General features: G+C 36.2%; 4 protein-coding genes across 4 annotated transcripts; all 4 read right to left on the reverse strand.

Annotated features, from left to right (window-relative positions):
• Positions 1-3,396: 3,396 nt before the first annotated feature.
• Positions 3,397-5,192, reverse strand: LOC147831807 (uracil nucleotide/cysteinyl leukotriene receptor-like). Its single transcript, XM_087300746.1, has one exon. The coding sequence runs from the start codon at positions 4,342-4,344 to the stop codon at positions 3,493-3,495; it is 852 nt and encodes a 283-aa protein (XP_087156872.1). The 5' UTR covers positions 4,345-5,192; the 3' UTR covers positions 3,397-3,492.
• Positions 5,193-6,497: 1,305 nt separating this feature from the next.
• Positions 6,498-9,569, reverse strand: LOC147831808 (uracil nucleotide/cysteinyl leukotriene receptor-like). Its single transcript, XM_087300747.1, has one exon. It carries the CDS (start codon positions 9,448-9,450, stop codon positions 8,602-8,604), a length of 849 nt encoding a protein of 282 aa, XP_087156873.1. The 5' UTR covers positions 9,451-9,569; the 3' UTR covers positions 6,498-8,601.
• A 2,582-nt stretch (positions 9,570-12,151) lies between these two features.
• On the reverse strand, positions 12,152-13,227 carry LOC147831809 (uracil nucleotide/cysteinyl leukotriene receptor-like). Its single transcript, XM_087300749.1, has one exon. The coding sequence runs from the start codon at positions 13,106-13,108 to the stop codon at positions 12,263-12,265; it is 846 nt and encodes a 281-aa protein (XP_087156875.1). The 5' UTR covers positions 13,109-13,227; the 3' UTR covers positions 12,152-12,262.
• Positions 13,228-13,516: 289 nt separating this feature from the next.
• On the reverse strand, positions 13,517-17,275 carry LOC147831810 (uncharacterized). Its single transcript, XM_087300757.1, has 2 exons — positions 17,157-17,275; positions 13,517-16,868 (listed from the first exon to the last, which is right to left on the reverse strand). The coding sequence occupies exon 2, from the start codon at positions 16,826-16,828 to the stop codon at positions 15,992-15,994; it is 837 nt and encodes a 278-aa protein (XP_087156883.1). The 5' UTR covers positions 16,829-16,868; positions 17,157-17,275; the 3' UTR covers positions 13,517-15,991.
• Between the last annotated feature and the right edge of the window lie 6,693 nt (positions 17,276-23,968).

Here is a 23,968-nt window from a genome sequence, read left to right on the forward strand (position 1 = left end):
GACCTGTATGTTGATTCTAAGGACATTCTTCAATTATGAAACACTGTCAGATAGATAGATAGATAGATAGATAGATAGATAGATAGATAGATAGATAGATAGATAGATAGATAGATAGATAGATAGATAGATAGATAGATAGATAGATAGATAGATAGATAGATAGATAGATGAAAATGTAAGATCCTTCAAATACAACATTCAAGTCAAAATGATTGAGGCAGCGTAGCTTGATCGCATACAAATAATATCAAGTTTAAAAACCAATCAATGGATTCCTAATCCAACACATACAAGATACTTGTATATTGACATTCTATTATAAATAACAAACAAATACATTTATGTAGAAAATGTCGAAAAGTTCATTACCTGAAGGCATGTCCAGTTTCTCTGAATGTATTAAAATCTCTGCGCTGTGTTTTCTAGACTGACTTAACAAGTGTCGCAAGAATATACAGTGTGTGATTATATATCTCTGCACACAATATGCAAATATAGTAAAGTGGGGGGCAGTGTGCAGTCTTAATATGAGTTTATACACACACACATACACATTTTACACTCTTAAGAATCTTTAAACCAATCAAAATGTCCCATGGATGCAAAACGTTCTATTTGAAGTTGCTATTAAAAACTTTTATTTTTAAGATGGCGTCAGGTGCCAGTAACTGTCTAAAGCAGGGATGTCAAACTTAATTCCTGGAGGGCTGCAGCCCTACACAGTTTAGTTCCAACCCTGCTCCAACACACTAACCTGTAGGTTTCAAAAAAGCCTAAAGGACTCAATTAGTTTGATCAGGTGTGTTTAATTAGGGTTGGAACTAAACTGTGCAGGGCTGCGGCCCTCCAGGAATTGAGTTTGACATCCCTGGTCTAAAGTGTACAGCTATTGACTCACTCCTCATCAAGATATGTTTCACCTCAAATTTTAACAAACTGACTCTTATCTTTAGTACTAAAGAAGCCAAGAACTAATTTCAACCCAGGTTCATTCTGGAAACGTAGCCCCGTGGACGTTTCTGGAGACTGTGAAATATGTCCGGGGGAGTACGTATTTGCTCATTTGTTGTTTCCGCGAATCTGCTGTTCGCGCCCGCGCTGTTCTAGCGTAAAAAGCTGCCGAAGGCCGCTGTCGAGTGACGAGTCGTCTGTCCAACTGAACAACTGACTGAACGATTGACTGGGCAGACGTCCAATCGGCTTCAGCGTGCAGTATGCAGTATGAAAGCTCTAATCTGTAAACATGGACGCCAAAAAAAAAAAAACATGCTCTGCTCTCGCTTGCAGTGTAAAACAGGCTTGAGTCGTTCAGCACTTTCTCTGAAAACACTCGGTTAGTCTTGGCTGGCATTAGTCACATGATCGCTCTCATCAGTGCCATTATTTGTAACTTTTAGTGGGTTGGCAAACCTTTGTACTTTCCATTGGTTTTTCCTCAAACTTTAGCCATTTGCAATTCCCGCAGTCACAGAAGCCCCCTGTCATCTCAACTAGATGCACTTGTAAAGCGTGAGGGTGTTGCATTGCATGCGCGTCCCTCCATTGGAAATAACAAACTTGCATGAGCTTACCTTAGTTAATAACCCCAGTCATAGTTAGTCCAGTGTGCGTGGTTATAAGTCTAGGTGTACAAACTAGTGCACAGTTGGCATAACTTTGTTTAGTTGCTGCAGTTTTGTTACGTGCAGAAACGCGGTGTTGAGAAGCCTTTGCGATTAATTAACCATGATGAATAAAATTGCGGTTAATAGTGAAACCGTTTATTCGTTGCATCCCTACAGCAGACGTACAATAACTTTAACCATAAGGTGAATACAAAACAAAACTGTCCATCTAGAGTTCCTTCACGAGACTCCACACTTGTAAACAATCGCTCCAACGGACTCACGAGGCTCTCACCTCTGCCCACACTCTTCATCCCTACCAAGGCAACCAATCACAAAGCTTGTGCTACGCGTCATTGCAACGTGTAGTTATATTTTTTTCATTGTTATCATAGTCGCATCGTAATTTCTCATAAATGTTACATGTGATCTGCTTCCTTCGTGTCTGTTATGGTACTGTGTATCTGAGGTATGCAGCCAGAGGCACGCTCTGACAGGCATGTGGGAGAACTAGCATTAAAGGCACAGGCCGAAAAATCAGTATCACGTTCACCAGCGATCTACAACCAGAGATGGTACTGTAAATACACTCACATTCACATGAACTACAAATACGCCATGTTATGGACTACAACACCCATTCATGCAACACACACAATTAGTTCAAGATCCTGACTGCTTACACTCTCACAGCTGAAGCTGCTCAAGGACTGATTAATAGATTACATAAGCAGCACAAACGCACACAAATGTTATTGAGCCAGGGTCACTAATCTTGGTCCTGGAAGGCCGGTGTCCCTGCAGGATTTAACTCCAACTTGCCTCAACACACCTGCCTGGGTGTTGCAACTATACCTAGTAAGACCTTGATTAGTTCGTTTAGATGCGTTTGATTAGGGTTGGAGCTAAAATCTCCAGGACACCGGCGCTCCAGGAACAAGTTTGGTGACCACTGTTGTTGAGTCTTGTTATCTGTTAAGGCAGGGGTCACCAATCTCGGTCCCGGAGGGTCGGTGTCCGTTCAGGGTTTAGCTCTAACTTACCTCAACACACCTGCCTGGGTGTTTCAAGTATACCTAGTAAGGCCTTGATTAGCTTGTTCAGATGTGTTTGATTAGGGTTGGAGCTAAAATCTGCTACACATCAGCCCTCCAGGAACAAGTTTGGTGACCGTACAACCCTTTCCTTTGTCTTGTTTTACCGTGTTTTGATCCTCACCTACTTTATCTATTGTCCCTGTCTGCCGCCTGCCTTCTGACCACTCGCCTGTTTCTTTGACAATGTTTCGAGATTGCCTAAATCAGGGGTGCTCAATCCTGTTCCTGGAGATCTACCTTCCTGCAGATTTCAGTTGCTACCCATATCAAACACACCTGCCTGTAATTATCAAGTTGTGTTCAGGTTTTAATAAATTGGTTCAGGTGTGTTTGATATGGGTAGCAACTTAAATCTGCAGGAGGATAGATCTCCAGGAACAGGATTGAACACCCCTGGCCTAAATGCATGCGTTTGCCAGTGCTGACAATTGCTTACCTGCCCTCCCTAATAAACCTGCACTTGGATCCGCAACCTGTTGTCAGTGTCACATTCCCTGGTTACAAAGCACCTAAATTGTGTTCAGGGCAAAAAGTTCCAATATTCTAAAAGGTATAATAAATAATCTGATTGGTGTTTTGAGCTGAACCTTTACAGACACATTTTGGAGACACAAAAAACTTGTATTAAATCTTGAAAAAGGGCTAAATAGGTGACCTTTAAAGAAGTAACATATACAAACCATTAAGAGTAGTTAATTGTGGGACATTTTTATTTCCATGCTAGCAATTTCATTAGTAAACACTTTAAAACTGTTTTATAAATATAATGGATCAGACAAAAATCAGATTTAATTGGAGCAAAAGCAAGAAGAAACGGAGAACTTTCGAGCACGGTGCAGATAAAGAACAGGCTGAACAAAACCAGAGAGAACAAAACAAACTGTGCTAGGGACCCAGTAAACATGAACATTGTTCTGGGCCAGAATTACGGAATATCCTGTAAACATTAATGCCACATATGAGACAACCATGCTAATAATAGTTAAAAGAATGAGATAAAATGCTCGTCTCTTCATGGAGTTTTCCTCTCTCTGTCTCTTTCTCTCTCCTGGTCCTGACTGCTTCAGAGCTCTGAGAACAGCCACAAGACAAAACAACTGGATGGAGAAGAAGAAGAGGGACAGTATTGAAAGGCACCACACACGTGCAGTATCATCTTTTGAGACTATTATAAATAAACTATAAAAACAAGAGCCAAGAATTATCATCCAGGATGAAGCACAGCAGATCACTCTATATCTGAGGGGTTTGTACTTCAGAAAGGTTACAGGATGAACCACTGCCAGGTAACGCTCAACACAAATCAGACTCTGAAACAGACCACGACCAGCCATGTTCAATCCTTGTAGAAACAGTGGTAAAAATGTAAGATTTGAAAAGAAAAAGGGCAGAACAGTGAATAAATAATTCAGACAGATGCCTGTCTCGCAGACCAGCAGATTGAAGTTGAAGAACTCAGAAGCAACTCCACTACTAGTTCCTGTGATGATGAGCCATAAACTATACACGTTTGCTGGAACTCCAAACATGAAACCGATGCTGTACATACAAGCTTCCAGAAGGTCCAGTGGCCCGATGGATTGAGTAGAGGAGTTTGTGGATGTTTCTAGTATGGTGAAGTTCACTGTAAAGATATTCATCTTCTCAGTTTTTGTCAGCTCACAAACAGCAATCCTATCAATAACATCATTGTAAGAGAAAATTGTCAAATTCAAGGTCAATCAATTCAAGAAAACAATATTTAAATATCTTCAGTAAACAACATTGTACAGTTACATTGTAATTTCACAGCTAACATATGTATGATAGTTATTGTGTAAGTATTTCCATTTAACCTTCATTTAAGCTTCATTCTCATCGTAAATAAATATAAACACGATTGATGGAATTAATACAATTATAAACAAGAAGGTTTTGATCACCTGTTTAATGTGCAGTTGGATGTTTCTCTGTCCTGTGATTGGGAGACCTTGATTTCATCTACTGATGTCTCATAAAACACACAATATACAAATTTTTAGATTGGACATTTAAAGATATGACACATTATGATAGGTTGTCAAAAGAAAAATATTGTTTTGTAATATTCCATTTACAAAAGATGTCAATCATTATCAATAAACAAAGAACAGATCTCATTTATTTCAATCAGATTTTATTTGAATTCTCCTTTTACTTTGACTTGAAAAATGTTTACTTGCACAAAGATAAATTTGGTTTTGGAAATGGGATGTTTTTCAGGTAATATTATGAATCTATTTTGCATTTGAACATGAAGTACTTTTCTGTACTATTTGGTATTTGGTATATACTTTCTTTTAAAATTCATTTTGACCAGACTAATATGGGTAAATTGCATTTAAATTGTGCTCCAAGATACATTTTTACACACCATTAATCAACTGACCCTTAAATACAACTCTAGAAAAATTATGTGAATGATAATTCATTGCAAATTAACAAATCAAATAAATTTGTACCTGGCTAACCCATCAAACAACTGACAGGCAATTATTTGACATGTGTTCTGATTTATATTCAATGCAATAATGTTTCCATCACATCCTTAATATGGATAATATTAATACAGAAACTCTGTTGTATTTGTTGGAAAAAGAATGTCTGTTATTATTTGTTCTTGGCAACTATTATAGAATGATTTTATAATACATTATTGTTTATTGTTTTGTTTTTGTCACTATGGAGTCAAGTAAAATACATGGAATATACTATGAACATATTGGGATTATTTTAAAAGTTTACATGCTAAATGTGTGCATGGTATAAAATATAAAGATTAAAAACAACAACTGTACATTATAGTTATAGTATAGACCCAAATGTAAGAAAGCATACGTTTTGTATATATTTTAAGAGCTTTTTTACCAACGCATAATTTCAAGGATTTGTTTTAACAGTTCATTTAAAACCGTTTGAAAACCATGAACAAACACATTCTCTTTGTATGCAGTGGTGGTGCAAGCTTTTGAATGGGACCCTGGTTGAAACACTCCATGACTTGGCACTGTAAAAGAATATGTTAAATAACAGAAATCAAACTGAAAAACAATGTAAAGACAAAACTAATGTGACATGTCAAGATAACCTATAAGAAATATTTAGCATGAATATTAATTATGACAATTATATAAAATAAAATAAATATTCTTTATAGAATTATTTGTTTGTTTGTCAGACTCATGGCCAAGAATTAATGTTATGAAGTCTTACCTCTCTGACTTATTATCCCTTCTTTCTGTTTTATGGCCATGATTTGTCAAAGTAAGATCATCATCATATTATATAAACTTGTCGACTTGCAAAACTTGCTGCTTCCCGACACCTTTGAATTAAAGGCTTTTACTCCAGTTTCTCAGCGCATGAGCAGAGCATTTTATTGACGTGCATGCATACAACTGGTATTCACACCAGGCGCAAAAGCAGCACGTGTGAGGCATGCGGTAATGCTTTTCTCCATGCATGCTTCAATTTATTTTCACTGGCGTTGTTTCGGTTGCACACAGAGATTAACAAACTTTCCAGTGCAAAAGACACCAAATGTGACCCCTAATGTCTTTTTCTGGGATTACCACTCTGAATTAATTGTTGTGCATAAAGTAAATGATATCTCAAAGCTTTTACTGGGGCATGTTTTTGTTTTCTGCACCATCTCCCTTGAGTTTTTTTGCAAGATGGTGCCCTCGGCGATCACCCATATTGCCCATGTCCAAATCCCCTACTGTTTGTATGTTTAATATGCTGAAAACACAATTATTTTTTTTCTTTTGTGCAGACACACTGTTTGACCCTGTCCAGGTGCCAGTGTATATCATTATAATATCCTTCACAACTAAATATGTTTTATATTCCAGTGTACCTTTGCATCTCTTATGCAAATATGTTATCAATAGTCTACAGCAATTTAATGGGCCGTAGTGCTTCTCAGCATGTCAAATTCTACAATGAATTCAATAAAAAAATATATCAAATCAGGTCTTATTTGTCACATACACTTTCGTATTGTGAAATTGAAAGTATAAAAGTAGTATAGAGTCCAACAGGTGTTTTTGAAAGGGAGGAGGAATTTCAGAGCATCTCCTTATCTTGCTATCCGGGTATGCCAAGCAATCTGGGCCAATTAAAAAAATCTTTAAGTGAAATGAAAAATATACATTTTGTTAAATGGTATATGAGGGTATATTTGTACATGTGACAAAAATCTGACTTCATGTTTGTGTGATTTTGTAATAGCATACATACATGTATGTTAACCCTGTAAGACCTGAGATTTCAAAAAATAGGCAGAAAATACTAATTGTCTAGAACTGAGATGTTTATTAAACCAGCCGTTTCCACTGTCATAAAGCGTACCGAACCAAATCGTACCGTACCACTTTTTGGGCACCCTTTCGAAAGGGCACCAAAAGGTAGAGCTACATGCGCAGCTGAACGCTGGTTGGTTACAGAGATATGTCACGAGCTTGTGGACCTAGACAGAATGAAAACAAAGGAACCGCCATGTTTTTTAAATACAAAGCCGAGAAATTACATGGAAATACTACATGCATATTATAACGAGCTATGGATGACCCGGGCTCAAACAAACCTTGTTGTCGTCTTGAAGAACAGACACAAAGCCAAGAAGAAAAATTTGCCGTGTCCTGTTGTTGATTTACAAGCCCCTCTAAAAGTGCGAGCGGTTTTGCTTCCGGGAGCTCGCAATCGCATCTAACGTTATATTTGAAATAATGATTTTCTTGAGCTGATGATAATAACATGTGCGTGATTATTGAAGTGTCTTCGTCATCTGATTCATTCAGAAAGAAAAGGACAAGCACGAGAGTGAAGCGCGGAAAAAAGAAAAGCCCGACAAAACACGGGAGCAAAATTGGAGCAAAAAATCATGAACAAACTCCCATGTTTATCTTTGCCTTTGGGACTATTATGAACTCGGAATGACAAAATTACTCTGTAACAGAGCTTACATGTGCTGGTGAAGGTTACAGACACAGATAAGGGGTTTGCGCTGTCTGTTGGCTATATTGCGTGTGTTTTTGAACTCAAATAAGTAGTAAATGTTTGATGTGTGTAGTTTTTCTGTAATTAATAATATAACTGAGACTGTAAGGGACTGTATGTGTTTATATATGTTGCATTTGTATATTTATTTTATATAATTACAGACGTTACAGTAGGCTATTTTGCACTGTCATTAATATGCAGTTGTAATCAAATCATGTTCATAGAATCTGTTTTGTGAGAAGTGCTTCTCATATGATATATGAACGACCCGTACAGCTATACTGTAGACATTTTTTCCAGCGAGCATGACGTCGACGCAAGCCTGATAAAGGTGACCCGTACCGACCTGAACCGTACCATACTGTACCAGTCAGTGGAAACGAGCCCATTATATAGTTCTTAGAAAACTTGAGTATCCAATCTGATACGTGCGGAAAGCCCAAACTGCCTATTGGCAACTTGATGCGTAGCAGACAAGCCGATTCATGTTAATGTGGGTGTGAATTTAAGCGTATGGGATTGAATGTTTTCATTGCTGGTCAAGGTGATTTCAAAGTTCTTGAATGAGCCCGTGTTATTCAATGGTTGTTTTCTTGGAATAACCTACCTTGGAATGCCATAATACATTAATCCATTCAAAACTGACACCATAACATGGTCAAATATTTGGTCCTGACCATTATTAATGAATTATGACAGAACATCTATTCATTTTTAAATCTAAAAGAGCAGGCTGGAGCAAGTAACACACACGCACATACCAGTAAGAGAAGTTAGCTGTGGGACATTCTTATTTTCATGCAAGCAATTCCATTGGTAACCACTTTAAATCTAATTTCATTTCATCCATAAAATGAATCAGACAAATTCTGCATTTACAGGGAGCAAAGGCAAGGAGAAACTGAGAACTTTCCAGCACGGTGCAGATAAAGAACAGGCTGAACAAAACCAGAGAGAACAAAACAAACCAATCCAGGGAACCAATAAACCTCAAAATTGTTTTGGGTCAGAATTACGAAATACCCTGTGATAATGAATGGCACATATGCAGTAACGGTGCTAATAGTAGTTATCAGAATGAGATGAAACGCTCGTCTCTTCATGTGGTTTTCCTCTTTCTCTCTTTTTCTTTCTCCTGGTCCTGACTGCTTCAGAGCTCTGAGAACAGCCACAAGACAAAACAACTGGATGAAGAAGAAGAGGAAGGACTGCACCGAGAAGCACCACACACGTGCATTATCATTTTCTGAGTTCATAAATAAATTATAGAAACATGAGCAAAGAATAATCATCCAGGACACAGCACAGCAGATCGCTCTATATCTGAGAGGTTTGTACTTCAGAAAGGTTACAGGACGAACCACTGCCAGGTAACGCTCAACACATATCAGACTCTGAAACAGTCCACGACCAGCAATGTTTAGTCCTTGCAGAAATAATGGTAAAAGTGCAAGATTTGGAAAGAAAATTGGCAGCACACAGAAAAAAAAATTCAGACAGATGGCAATCTCACAGACAGACATATTGAGGTTAAAGAACTCAGAAGCAACTCCACTTCTAGTTTCTGTGATGATGAGCCATATAACATAGACGTTTGTTGGAATTCCAAAGATGAAACTAATGCTGAATATACAGCTTTCTGAAAATGCCAGTGCCCCGATGGATTGTGTAGAGGAGTTTGTAGATGCTTCTGGCATGGTGAAGTTCACTGTAGAGTTACTCATCTCTTCAGTGTTTGACAGCTCGGGATATAGCAACTGTGGTCATTTTAACAAGAGAACTGTTAAATAGTTTAGAGTCAATTAAAACAAAAAAACTGAATCAAGCTTTTGTTACCTGTCGAGTGAATGTGTAGTCAGATGTTTTCAAGTCCCTGTTCTGTGTTTAGGAGATTAAAAGGATCGGTGATCTTCATTTCATCTGCTACACACCTCATAAAATATGCAAATTTTTAAACATTTAATTTCACGCACACCGACACACATAAATGGTGTTATGACAGGATGTCAAGTGTACAATTATTCAGTGGTAGACAGTATTTAATATTTTTTTATTTCACGAAAGTACTTTTTTTCTGTCCCTAGTTCAGATATTTGTATTTTATAAGGGTTTATTTATTTTAAGAAACTTTTACTTCACTGCATTTCAAAACAAACTATTGTATTTTATTACTCTACTATAGGGAACACGGTGGTGCAGTAGGTATTGCTGTCACCTCACAGTAAGAAGGTCGCTGGTTCAAGCCTTGGCTGGCTCCGTAGGCGTTTCTGTGTGGAATTGGCATGTTGTCCCCACGTTTACGTGGGTTTCCTCCGGGTGCTCCAGTTTCCCCCACAGTCCAAAGACATGCGCTATAGGTGAATTCGGTAAGCTAAATTGTCTGTAGTGTATGAGTGTGTATGGATGTTTCACAGAGATGGGTTGCAGCTGGAATGGCATCCGCTGCGTAAAACATGTGCTGGATAGGTTGGCGGTTTATTCCGCATTTCCTGGATGTAGCCGAATAAAAAGTTATTTTGAAGTGGAGAAATTATGATGGAGAGACAAAATAGTTAGGTTTAGTTTTTGAATAAGATTAATTTGACCACTTAACATGTTTAAATGATTCACAAATTGCAGTGAACAATTCATTTGTGAATCAGACTGACAACTGTTCACAAGTCAACAATGCACTGATTTAAATGATCTGTTCAGAGTGAGTTTCCGGTAAACAAACGCACAGATTTTCTAGTAAATGGTTCGCTAATTTTACAAACGGATATGAATGAGGTTCAGCGTGAGAATGTGGTGCCCATTTTGTGTTCACAACTGGAATTATTATTACCGTTTTGTTAAAAAAAAAATGGACATACAAAAACAGACCAGACACAGCCCCTCTTGCATGTGTTATTTTTATGTAGTAAACCTTCGGTCTAAGGCTGCATGATATTCGAAAAATTTGATATTGTGACATTTTGTTTTTCCACAATGAATATTACAATATACTGTACATACAAATTTTCAACATGACTTAAAAACTGCTATTTGTAAAGATTTTATTAAATTAGATACAAACTTTTACTACAAAATTTCAACTAAATTGTTCAATCTTTTTGCTTGATTTTTTCCTCTTTTTTTAAAATTTGTAATTAATATTTTTTATAACTTATAAATTTAGGCGTACTAGATTTTAGACCATTGTTATAAATTATTTTGTTAGATAAGCTAAATTTTTTATTTTTTTCAATGTGTTGCAAGAACCAAAATTAGAATGTGTTTGTTTAACCCAACCTTTAACTTAACCCAACTTTTTGATTTAAGGTTATATATGGGATCAGGCCTGGATTGGCTAATCGGGAGGACCGGGAGGATTCCTGGTGGGCCGGTCTGTTTTTTGGCCCGTAAGGGCCGGTGTCCCTAGCTACTTACACTCTCAGCAGTCGCACTTTTTTCATTTATGTATTTATTTGACCATAGCCTCACTCTTTTATTCATTATTTTGCCGCAGCTCATTCATTCATTTTCTTTTCGGCTTAGTCCCTTTATAAATCTGGGGTCACCACAGCGGAATAAACCGCCAACTTTTGCAGCATGTTTTTACGCAGTGGATGCCCTTCAAGCAACAACCCATCTCTGGGAAATTGCAGCAGCAATGATTCGCTACATTAATAACTCTGACATAACTTGAGAAGAAGTCTAAAAGAGGGAGAAATAGAATATGCCATTGTGGTCCAGTGGTCAGAGTGTTGCATTATGATGCTGCCGACTCGAGTTCGAATTTCTCCTAATTTATGCATTTAATTTTTTTTTTTCCATTTTTAGTGTTAAGACATACAATACTGTTTGGGTTACTTTATATAGGTGTAAATATAAAATTTTTATTTTTTGTGTGACCACCGTTACAAAGGACTGGATATCTATAAATAATTTTGCACAGAATATATATTCAGATATTGCAGGAAAGGACATTGTGATGGTTTAAAGAACAGTGTTGGAGATTTAGCTACCCTTTAATCCTCTCATATTTACAAAAAAACATTTGAAGTTCTAAAGCAGTTGTGTTCTTGAAAAAGACATGAGTGTCATTAGAAACTGAATTGGAAATGACCTTATTTTAATATAGTCTGTCGTGAACTGAGGTGGGCCTAAGTTGACTAAGGCTTGAAACTCCAGGGCTGAAAAGAAGTCATCCTCCGGCCCAGTATGGGACTGAACGTTTTCATTGCTGATGATTTGAAAGTTCTTGAATGAGCCTGTGTTCTTTAATGGTTGTTATCTCAGAATAGCATGTCTTGAAATTTCTATGCACTCTAAAGTAATACTTTCAAAACCGACACCATAAGGTCAAACTTTTGGTCCTCATCGTCTTTAATGAATGATGACAGAACATTTTTTAATTTTTTAATCTGAAAGAGCAGGCTTAAACAAGTAACGCATACACACCAGTAAAAGTAGTTAATTGTGGGACATTTTTATTTTCATGCCAGCAATTCCATTAGCAAGCACTTAAAATCGAATTTCTTTTCATCCCTAAAATGGATCAGACAATTTCTACATTTATGTGGAGCAAAGGCAAGAAGAAACCGAGAACTTTCCAGCATGATGTAAATACAGAACAGGCTGAACAAAACCAGACAGAACAAAACAAACCATTCCAGGGACCCAATAAATATTACCATTGTTTTGGGTCAGAATAAAGAAATATCCTGTAACGATTAATGTCACATATGTGACAACCATGCTAACAGTAGTTATCAGAATGAGATAAAACGCTCTTCTCTTCATGTGGTTTTCCACTTTCTCTCGTTTTCTCGCTCCCGGTCCTGACTGCTTCAGAGCTCTGAGAACAGCCACAAGACAAAACAGCTGGATGGAAAGAAAGAGGAGGAACTGCAACGAGAAGGACCATAAACGTGCAGTATCCTTTTTTGAGAGTATTATGAATAAAACATAGAAACAAGAGCCAAGAACAATAACCCAGACCACAGCAGAGCAGAAAACTCTGTATCTGAGAGGTTTGTACTTCAGAAAGGTTACAGGATGAACCACTGCCAGGTAACGCTCAACACACATCAGACTCTGAAACAGACCACGGCCAGTCATGTTTAAACCTTGTAGAAACACTGGTAAAAATGCAAGATTTGAAAAGAAAAAGGGCAAAACAGTGAATAAATAATTCAGACAGACGCCAATCTCACAGACAGACAGATTAAGGTTGAAAATCTCAGCGGCAACTCTACTTCCAGTTCCTGTGATGATGAGCCATACAATATAGATGTTTGTTGGAAGTCCAAACACAAAACCGATGCTATAGATACAGGTTTCCAGATGTTTCAGTGGCCCGATGGATTGAGTTGAGATAGATGTTTCTTCTGTGGTGAAGTTTACTGTAGAGTTATTCATCCTCTCAGTGTTTCAGTTTGCACACAATAATCCTGCCATTGTGATAATTTTAACAGAAAACAGGAGTCAATCAAGACAAGTAAAGAATGTTTAAATAACTCCATTATAGGTACTTTGTAATTCCACAAGTAATATATGAATGATAGTTGTACTGTATCATTTACCCTTTATTTAAGCTTTAAACTCATCCTAAAAAAAAAATAAATACAACTGATGGAATTCATAAAATTAAAAACAAGAAAGACTTTATTACCTGTTTAATGTGCAGTTGGATGTTTACATTCCCTGTCCTGTATTTTGAAGACCTTGATTTCATCTACTACATGTCTAATAAAACACGAGATGCAAATTTTTACATTGCACATTCAAAGTATAGGGTGGGGGTGAGTTTTTTTTTTTTATGACAGTGTGTCAATAGCGCTTTATAATTGTTTTGGAATATTCAATTTACTAAAGATGGCAATAGTGAAGTTATGGATGCACAAAGAATAGACTAGAGCAGTGGTAGGGAACGTATGGCTCTCCCTTCAATCCTATTTTACAGTTTAAAAAATGATAACCATCACTAGAAATGATTTTTCTTTTGAAAGTACAATTACAATTTTTACATTTCGACCAATGCATGCGTCCAGTGCTGTGGATAAAATTGAATCGCAACACCAATGAAGGGCAAATGCGTGCGCGTGGTTACCATAAAAATTTAAGTTGTTTTGCCCTTTATTTACTCAATAACAGTAAAATATTATTGTTTTTGTTCTTCAAAACTAGCGATAATTAATATAATAACAATAATATATGTTCTTTAAAACTAGCCAAAATGATTGTCGCATACTTTATTATGAATTATTTCAAGTGTAATTTTTATATTAGTAAAATGTTTGTTTTTTAAATTGTGTTGCTAGTTTCTTTACTAGAAAATGTAATTGTCCTTTCTTCATTCATGGACTTGCTCAGCATGTGTTGATTCATATTTGTTTTATTTTGACAGAAATGTGGATGTGTTGAGATGATTGACAGGGCTCATAAGACAACATTACAATCTTTTAATAAGGAAGTAGTATGTCCCAAAGTTTGAATACACTTCTGTTACACACTCAAAAAAATATTTTTGAGATAGAAATAGATTTTTTCTTCAAGTTTATACTTTTGGGGCAAATTATAAGTATGCTAATTGGGACACAGCAAATGATTCTACTTGTTGTTTTATAGCAGGTTTCATCCAACTTTAAAGTACATTACCGCCACCTACTATACTGGAGTGTGAACCAGAACAACTATAAAACTCATATCTGTTCTATTCTATATTTTAGCCTGGTTTCCCTTAAAAATTAAATTATAGTTCTCTGTTTGGCAGAGTATTTGATTTGATTCTATCGTTTCCTGTTGTATTTTGCGGATTGCTTCCCTTTAACTATTATACTATTGACATTGAATAAATATATGATCTCCCAGCCTGATCTCACGAGAAAACGTAAGTATTTTACGTTTTGCCAGTTTAGTGGCTAATTCGTACGAGTTCAGTCGTGCGAAATGGTACGATTTTAAAAAGGAGGCGTGGCACCTGACCCCACCCCTAACCCCAACCGTCATTGGGGGATAAGCAAATCGTACTAAATTGTACGAATTAGATCGTATGAATTCATACTAATTAGCCACTAAATGAAAAAGTTACGAATTGCCGTGAGATTGTGTTGGATCTCCCGACACCTCTACTTGAAAATAATCACATAAACCAGTAGAATGTTTCCCAATGACATGGAAAGTTTTATTTAATCTAGCGTGCCTTAGCCTCAATCTAGACATTACATTATCTTCCAATGTACTTTTCCTTATTCTCTTCATCTTTCCTACTTTTTGATTTTTAAAAAAAGATGTCTTCCAGTATTTGCATTGGTCCATTGATTTTGCCATTTAATACATCTCTTCTTTACTGAATAACATCACCATAACTTTCTCCTGCCTTTTTGCATCCTTCGCCAGTGAATCGGTCATTTCATTTCCTTTAATTTCCCTATGGGCTTCCATAACAGTAATCACTATATTAAGCCTGTACAGTACTTCATATATTTCAATGATTAGATCTGGTCTACGTTGAGATGAAAATGATTGAATTGATAGTAATGCTGCATTAGAGTCTTTTGCTGTGCTTGTGTTTAAGGAGGCGTGGCTCTAGACGGCAGGGCTGTGGCTGTGATTTAGAGATTTATGCTAAACTGTTAGCATTGTGGAAGATCACCTACTGCACCTTTAACTTGCCTTAATTCAACTATAAGTAACTTCTTACTGCAACTGAAAATTTGAAACTGAATAATAACCATATCTTGAATAATTTTTAATAGTAAAACAAAGATTCATTAGGAGTAAATAAATAACAGCGTTGTATGCTTGCAGTTTCATTAATGAACACCTCAGCTTTAATTACAATATGTAAACAGGACGTATGTTTATTCTAAGAAGTATTTAAAATAATAAAGAAGAAATAAAATAAACAAGGTACTGAACGTCAGAAACAAACTACATATGTTTTTGAATAACATTAAATATGTTTCACAATGCATAATTTATCAGATAGAAATAAAAAGTGAAGAGTTCAGAAGCAAAAACCTCTAAATGCCATCTAAAATTTCCTCTAAAATTAGCATTTTTATCAGAATCCTGTGTGTAAATTCATTAATATCACATTTATGGCAAAAGATAGGTCCTTTTCCTGGTCTTTAAAGTGAAATAACTTAACATAAACAAAGGAGGCTGAGAAAAATGTTGGAGATGGCACTTAGAGGTTTTTTGCATCTGAACTCTTTAGGTATAACATATGTGTGTTCATACATCTATGCATGAAAAGGGTTATACAAATAAAATAAGTGTATATAATGTGTATGTGTGTCACAATAACAGAGGGCAAAGACACGGGAGTTTTCCAGCATGGTGTAGATAAAGAACAGGCTGAACAAAACCAGCCAACACAAAAAAACTTAAACCAATTAACCAAAACCCCTGCATAATGTACTGTGAAAGAAAGGTAAGGCAGCCAGTGACAGTAAATGGGACATATATGAAAACCATGCTAACAGTAGTTATTAGAATAATATAAAACCCTCTTCTCTTCATGTGGTTTTCCTCTCTCTTTCTCTCTCCTGGTCCTGACTGCTTTAAAGCTCTAAGAACAGCCATAAGACAAAACAACTGGATGGAGAAGATAAGGAGGGACTGCAATGAGAAAAATCGAGAATTTACATTAAAGTTTTCTGAGACTACAGAAAGTAGGCAATAGAAACAAGTGCCAAGAGTGATTATCCAGGCCACAGCACAGCAGATCAGTCTATATCTGAGAGGTTTGTACTTCAGAAAGGTTACAGGATAAACCACTGCCAGGTAACGCTCAACACACATCAGACACTGAAACAGAGGACGACCAGTCAGGGGTAGTCCTTGCAGAAACAGTGGTACCAGTTTTAGGTTAGAACAAATAATTGCCAATATAGAGGTCAAACTATTTAGACAGTAAACAATCTCTGAAACTGAGAAGTTGAGGTTGATGAATGCTGATGCAACTCCACTTTGCGTTACGATAAGCCATAACACATAGGAGTGTGTAGGAAGACCAACCAGCAAATTGATACTGTACACAAATATCGATAGAATGTCGGTTAGTTCAGTTGAGTGAGATGTGGAGTTTGGAGATTCTTCAGGTTGTGTGAAGTTTGCTGTAAAGTTATTCATCCTGTCTGTGTCTGATTTTACAGTTCAGCAGCTCACAAAACTAAAATAAAAAAGCCATTTAGCTAAATAAAGGCAGTCTTTTTACACAGAATAAATCACTGAACTTGACACAAAATCAGTTAAATAGAAAAGCTATACAAAATGAGAAGTTTTGTCACTTGAAAAGTTAGTGTCCTGTCATAGTCTGATCACCGATTCGATCTTTGTGTTAGTCTTTCTCTTTCACTCGTATTGTTTTGATCACTCATACCCTGCTTTGTTTACCTTTCGCTTCCCCACCCATCTGCTCTATTACTTTCCATTATTCTATCAAACTAATTTCACTCACCTGGTTTCCTTGATTTCTCCCCCTATTTATCCCTTCCTTGATCGTAGTTCTGTGTCAGATTGTAGTTTTTCCCCTTCCGGCATGTCTGGTGATCTCCCAGTCTAGTCCTGTTCCTTGTTAACCCTTTGAGTTTAGTCGTGTCTGGTGTCATCCTGTTGATTTTTCCTAAAGTTGTTTTTCTCCGTCTGCCTTCAAGCCTGTTCCCGTCTGTTTTTTTATTGCTGCCCATCTGACTCCTTGTCTCTATCCAGCTGGCCCTCATCTCTCTCTCGCCTGCTTCCAAGCATCAGTCTTCTTTGTGGCCATTCTGTTCCAGTCAGCGACGGCTGGATTCATCGCCCCCTGTTGGGTGTCAGGGTATTGCACCCTCTTGAAGACTGTTCTTCTAGCCTCTCCGGAGTAGTTTTATTTCATTGTTTTTGAAGATTTTTCTTTACGTCTGTTTTTTTTTTTTTTTTTTTAATTTTAGCTCCATTATGGAGTAATTTTTAGTTTCCTTTTTGAAGATTTTTTTTTTTGGCAAATTTTTCTCTTTTTGCCCCCTGAGTGTTTGGGCTTAAATAAACTTTGTTGAGACCTGTGTCTGAACCATCTTCTCTCTAACCCAGACCCTGACATGCCCAGTCTCTATGTTAAATCTCTGTGCTGTATTTCTGTCACATGACTTTATACAGTATGTTTACGTCACATAAAACATCAGATATGCAAATATAAGAGAAGATTGCAAGGCCAGATTTATATTCATGTGAAGGGAAAATACACATTCGAAAGCTTAACTGTAAAAGTAATTTACAATAATGATCTAAATAAAGTGAAAAAGTAAACGTTTGATGAAATTCAGATGAACTGTTCACCCCAAAATGTAAATCTACTCACTATTTTATTCACCCTGATGATGTTCCAAACCTACGAGTTTCTTTTTTTTTTTTTTCTGTTGAACACAAAAGATATTTCGAAGAAACCTGAAATCTGTAGGCCTAACCATTGACTTCATTGAAGGAAAAAAGAAGATGGAAGTCCTTTGTTACAGATTTCTCACTCCACATTTTGAAAATGAGTATTTCTATCCATTTCTCAGTGAATATAGGTATAATATATTGATGCATTTGAACAAAACAGATTTATTAAACTATCATTCATTCATTTTCGTTTCGGCTTAATCCTTTTATTAATCTGAGGTGGCCACAGCGGAATTAACTGCCAACTTACCAAGCACATGTTTATACACAGCGGATGCCCTTCTAGCCACAACCCTTCTCTGGAAAAAATACATACACCCTCATTCACACTCATATATACTATGGACAATTTAGCCTGAACCGCATCACCAGATTTATTAAACAAATATATTTAATAAAATAATATTTTAGTCACAGAACATCTTTAGAAATGGAAAGATAAAACAATTAAATTCATGTAAAATATTGCAAAACAAAATTGCAACCTACATCATTTCAAATAAATTGTATATATATATATTTTTGATTCTCTTGATTTTTCATCTTTTTGAGCATGCTATTTCATATTTTGCCCTGCCATCCATTTGGGCTACTTATTTTATTCCATTATTATAACATAAGTTATTTTGTTAGGTTAGCTCCAAGTTGGGCTTACTAAACTAAGTGTATAATTCACTTAGTAATTCACAAATATAATATTGTAAAGCATTCTATAGAAAATACAGAGAGATTTGTGAGAGGTGTACTTACATACTGTATGCTGAGCACCGTATATCCTTTCAAGGACTACTCTCATGCAACATAGACATTTATTTCATATTACCATGAGCAGAGGTGGAAAGAGTAATGAACAATCATACTCAAGTAAAAGTACCATTATTTGCCCAAAATGGAGTAAATGTATCTGAAGTAAATATTAATCAATTTCTCGATTTTCATTTCCAAACAATATGCAACATCCCCACAATGCTGAGGTACAATCTGACGTCATGTTGACGTCTTGTGTCTGCTGGGTGTTTAAGACCATTACGGTCATCATACAGTAAACATCCGTCATCTTCTCATCAGTGACCTGCACCTAAACAATCTCTGGGTCAATGCCTGTAAAGATTTTGAACATCTTCTTGGACACTTGTACCTTATATATGCGATTTGATTGGACAGAAATCACAGGACTGATTTTTCTAATCCTCATAGACAGAAAATAATAAAGTAGTAACTGCAGGTTGAAGGAAAGTAGATGAGTAAATGTACCGATACAGCACTAAAAATAAACTCAAGGGAAAGTATAAGTACACATTTTTAAAACTACTTATTCATTCATTAATTTTCTTATCAGCTTAGTCCCTTTATTAATCTGCGGTCGCCACAGCGGAATGAACCGCCAACTTATCCAGCATATGTTTTACACAGCGGATGCCCTTCCAGCCGCAACCCATCTCTGGAAAACCAATACACACTCATTCGCACACATACATACACTATGGACATTTTATCCTACCCAATTCACCTGTACCGCATGGACTGTGGGGGAAACCGGAGCACCCGGAGGAAACCCACGCAAACGCTGGGAGAACATGCAAACTCCACACAGAAATACCAACTGACCCAGCCAAGGCTCGAACCAGCAGCCTTCTTCCTGTGAGGTGACAGCACAACCTATTGCGCCACTCCATCGCCTAAAACTACTTAGTAAAGTAAAATTCCTGAGAAAAACTAATCAATTACATTAATTTGAGTATTTGTAATGTTACTTTACACCACTGACCTTGAGTAAATTTACTTCAAATTGTTACATTTAAAGAATATATATATATATATATATATATATATATATATATATATATATATATATATATATATATATATATATATATATATATATATATATATATATGTCTTAATATATAATAATAAATTGGAAAAAGTCACCTGTGGATTGAATGGCTAGTCTCTCTGAGTGTGTTTAAGTCTCTGCGCTGAGTTTACTTAATTGCTTTATATAACAATAATATATGTGCATGGCTCCAAATAACACATTACACAACACCCAATATATGCATATTTGTATTTAAAAAATAAACAGCAAGGTTGGGAATCTTTGGGACAAAAAAAATATTCTCTAAAAGGCCATATTTTATTTTAATAAAATCTAAGTAATTCAATGGTCGACATCATCCATCAACAAACAGTGAATCATCAGTCTTCCCAATCAAACTCTTTATAGAAGCACAGGTGCCCATCATTTAACACCAGACATGCAAATTGTAGAACCAAAAATGTAAACATGACAGAATGAGAGAGATAAAGGGCTTGTGCAAGATGATATTGTGTCACTGATTAAGTGTGCTATTGGAAAAACAAACACTGTAATGAATTATATCATTATAAAAAAAAAGGCATCATACCTCATATGAAGCAAAAACAAACAAAATGTAAAGTCGTTCACCAGCAGTTCTATTAAGTACCCATTGCTAGTACCAAGCTGGATGTCATTTATCAACAGAACTGCTCATTTTGTCACGGAATAATTCCAGCAAGGGGTCAAAAAATGTGTCACGAAAATTTCCACCACACCATTACACCAGCAGGTTGAAACATTGGTACCTTACATAGCCATACACCATGTCTTAAATGTTGTCTGCACCAAATTCTGACCCCCCCAAATTGTAAATTTCCAACTGTATATTGATTCATTACAAGCATTGCTAAGCACTCCATTCTGCCAACTTTAACAGGGATTTTCTCAATATTTTAAATTTTTTTTTAAAACTTGCAGATTCCATATTACCAAATGCCTGTATATCTGCCAAATATTATATTGTTCCATATTACCAAATGCCTGTATGTATGCCAAATATAATATTGTTCCATATTACCAAATGCCTGTATATCTGCCAAATATTATATTGTTCCATATTACCAAATGCCTGTATGTCTGCCAAATATTATATTGTTTCATATTACCAAATGCCTGCATATCTGCCAAATATTATACTTTCCTGACAAACCATAATGGAAAGTGTATTTATATTAGCTTTCAAATGATGCATAAATCTCAGTTTCCTAAAATGTAGCCTGATGACTGGTTTTGTGGTCCATGGTCACAAAACAGTAGTAGATAGAATAACCCTGATTTTCAAAACAACGTACTTTGACTTGATGTAATTTCACGAATAAGTTAATATTAAATAAATCCTGCAAATCTTATTCTTTTAAAGTTTTTATTTGGTACCATCAGATCATAACAGAACAAAACAAAGCAGTCAGTGTAGACCAGTGGTTCTCAAACTGTGGTACGTGCACCATTAGTGGTACGCAGGCTTCCTTCTAGTGGTACGCGGAGGAATGAAATATGTCATGTACATGCTACACACATTTCAAAATTTACCTAGATTATGTATATAATATGCCATATGTGACATATAGCCTATATTTCTGAGGAAATCTGCCACGTTTTTTTTAACCATGCAGAGTTTTAGCTGCTTTACTGGGCCTACTACGCTACTGTATTTCAATACTTCTCATTTTGGTGGTACTTGGAGAGACAAATTGTTTCTGAGGTGGTACTTGATGAAAAAGGTTTGAGAACCACTGGTGTAGACCATTTCAATGTGGGGATGTCATTGGCCCATGGACATTTCCTGCTTGTTTTCAAACTTTCATAACTGTGACAAGAGGCAATTCATCACCTTGGAATTATAAGGTTCTATCTGTGTTCTGAATGATTTTGAGATATTGAGCTTCAAAGTTTTTGCATTCCATATCAAACAGTATGTTTGTAACATTTTTTTTAAGTCCTAAAACGTAAACAACTTTAAAAAAAAAACAAAAAAAAAAACATCTCGTAATGTAAATAAGTTGTCATTTAATATGAATATGTGAATAACTAAATTTTGACTAAAATGTCATATAGAACCTAATAATTCTAAGGTAAAAAAAAAATCAATCATAACGTAATGTGTAAAACAGCTATCAAAACATTATTTCTCAAAATGTGGCTCTTTTCGGATTCTCGGAAGCTATAGAAATAATAAAAAATGTAAAAAAGGAAACATGTTGGTATTATTGTTTTTGTTTACATCCCACAAAATGGTCTATATGAATATACACATTTTCAGCATTCTGTATATATGTGTATAAATGCTCACTCACAGATATAACATGCAGATAAAATAGATAGGACATAGGATTTCAGAGGCAAATACAAAAAAGTAATAACAAAAAACAGAATAAACAAACAAACAAAAAACTAAATCATCACCAGCTTGGCAACATTTGGCTTTCAACGAAAAAAGCCAATTTAGCTGAGCCAATATGCAAAATTTGCAGCATTAAGGTCCCTTAGACACACAACCATATATCGCATATGAGGTGTAATCTCACGGTCTACCAGAAGTGCAGCCACACAAGCGTCAACTCAAAAAAATGAAACTTTGGCCAGTCCCAGCCAATAGTTAGGAATACAGCCAAAATACAGCTTTGAAAAGACAAATATGAATGTCTTTCACTGAAGAAAATCTAGTGAAGGATATCTGTACAAGCAAAGTCTAAGCTTAGCAAGTACAGTGAGAAAAACTAAAGCTTTAAAAATAAAATAATGTAACTGTGTTCTTGACTACATGAAAAAAAAAGTACTGCTTTCAGTTATGTATTTAAGGTGTTATGCATTTAATGCGAGTTATGTATCTAATGTGAGTTTGATTCCACCGTTGGTGACATTTAGAGCTCTATTGAAAGCAGCAGTAGATAGTTTACCTCAGATCTTAAAAAATCCCTTTAGATGTTTTAAAATAGCTAAGTAACTAAACATTAAATGTATTTATAATAGTTTAATTCAATGTACTTTACTTTGATTTTTAAGTAAAAAAGTTGTTTTTTTAAATAAGTATTTTAAGATATAATCACTCAGATATTGCTCGACGCTATTAGCAGGTTTGGCATGCTGTCGCAGGAGAGAACCCTAAGCTCCTGCCTGGTCGATTAGCATGTAAGAGTGTCTGAGATCAGGCAAATCTTGAGAGCTGCCCCTAGTAAAGCCCTGCTCACACTGTGAGATTTCAGCCACAATTTTGTCATCAAAGACAAATTTGGGAAATCTTAAAAGATTTCTAAAATCCTACATAGGGTAAAATCTGTGTCTTCATTGTTGTTCTGTCTGACATTGATAGCTCAGATCTTAAAGTGCAGGAGTCACCAATCTCGTTCCTAGAGGTTCGGTGCCCTGCAAGGTTTAGCCCCAACTTGCCTCAACAACACCTGCCTGGGTGTTTCAAGTATACCTAGTAAGACCTTGATTAGCTTATTCAGGTGTGTTTAATTAGGGTTGGAGCTAAAATCTGCAGGACACCGGCCCTCAAGAAACAAGTTTGGTGATCCCTGTTATAGTGTAACATGGGAGTCATGTTTGTGCAGTCTGATATGCTACAATTGTTTAGGATTATAAAAAATGCACAGTGTGGGCCGACCTTAAAAAGAAGAGAGAGGGTGGAAGAGGGGATTCTTTCAAAATGAGGATAAGGATAGAATGAAATCTGTCTATTTATTGTAGGCTTGGATTATCGCTGATTATGGATGAGAGACCTGCTGCAATTATTCATAGCATGTGCCTCTCGAAATTAAGCTGCAGTCACACTAGAGTTTGTGCATGCGAAATTCTAACGTACGGTGCTAGGAAAAGGGGCAAGATTAAACAAGATGATTAGACATTAAAAAAAGCAAACGATTGCTCCATATTTAACATTTCTGAGGTCATGTTTTGATCCTCGAATGGTCTCATGCAGTCAAGTGAAGCGATTTCACAGGTCAGAGTTCACCAAGCTTAAACTTTCCAATGCAGCGATCTGCGAAACT

Source organism: Danio rerio, chromosome 21 (genome assembly GCF_052040795.2).
Source record: "Danio rerio strain M-AB ecotype USA chromosome 21, GRCz13ab, whole genome shotgun sequence".
NCBI lineage: Eukaryota > Metazoa > Chordata > Actinopteri > Cypriniformes > Danionidae > Danio > Danio rerio.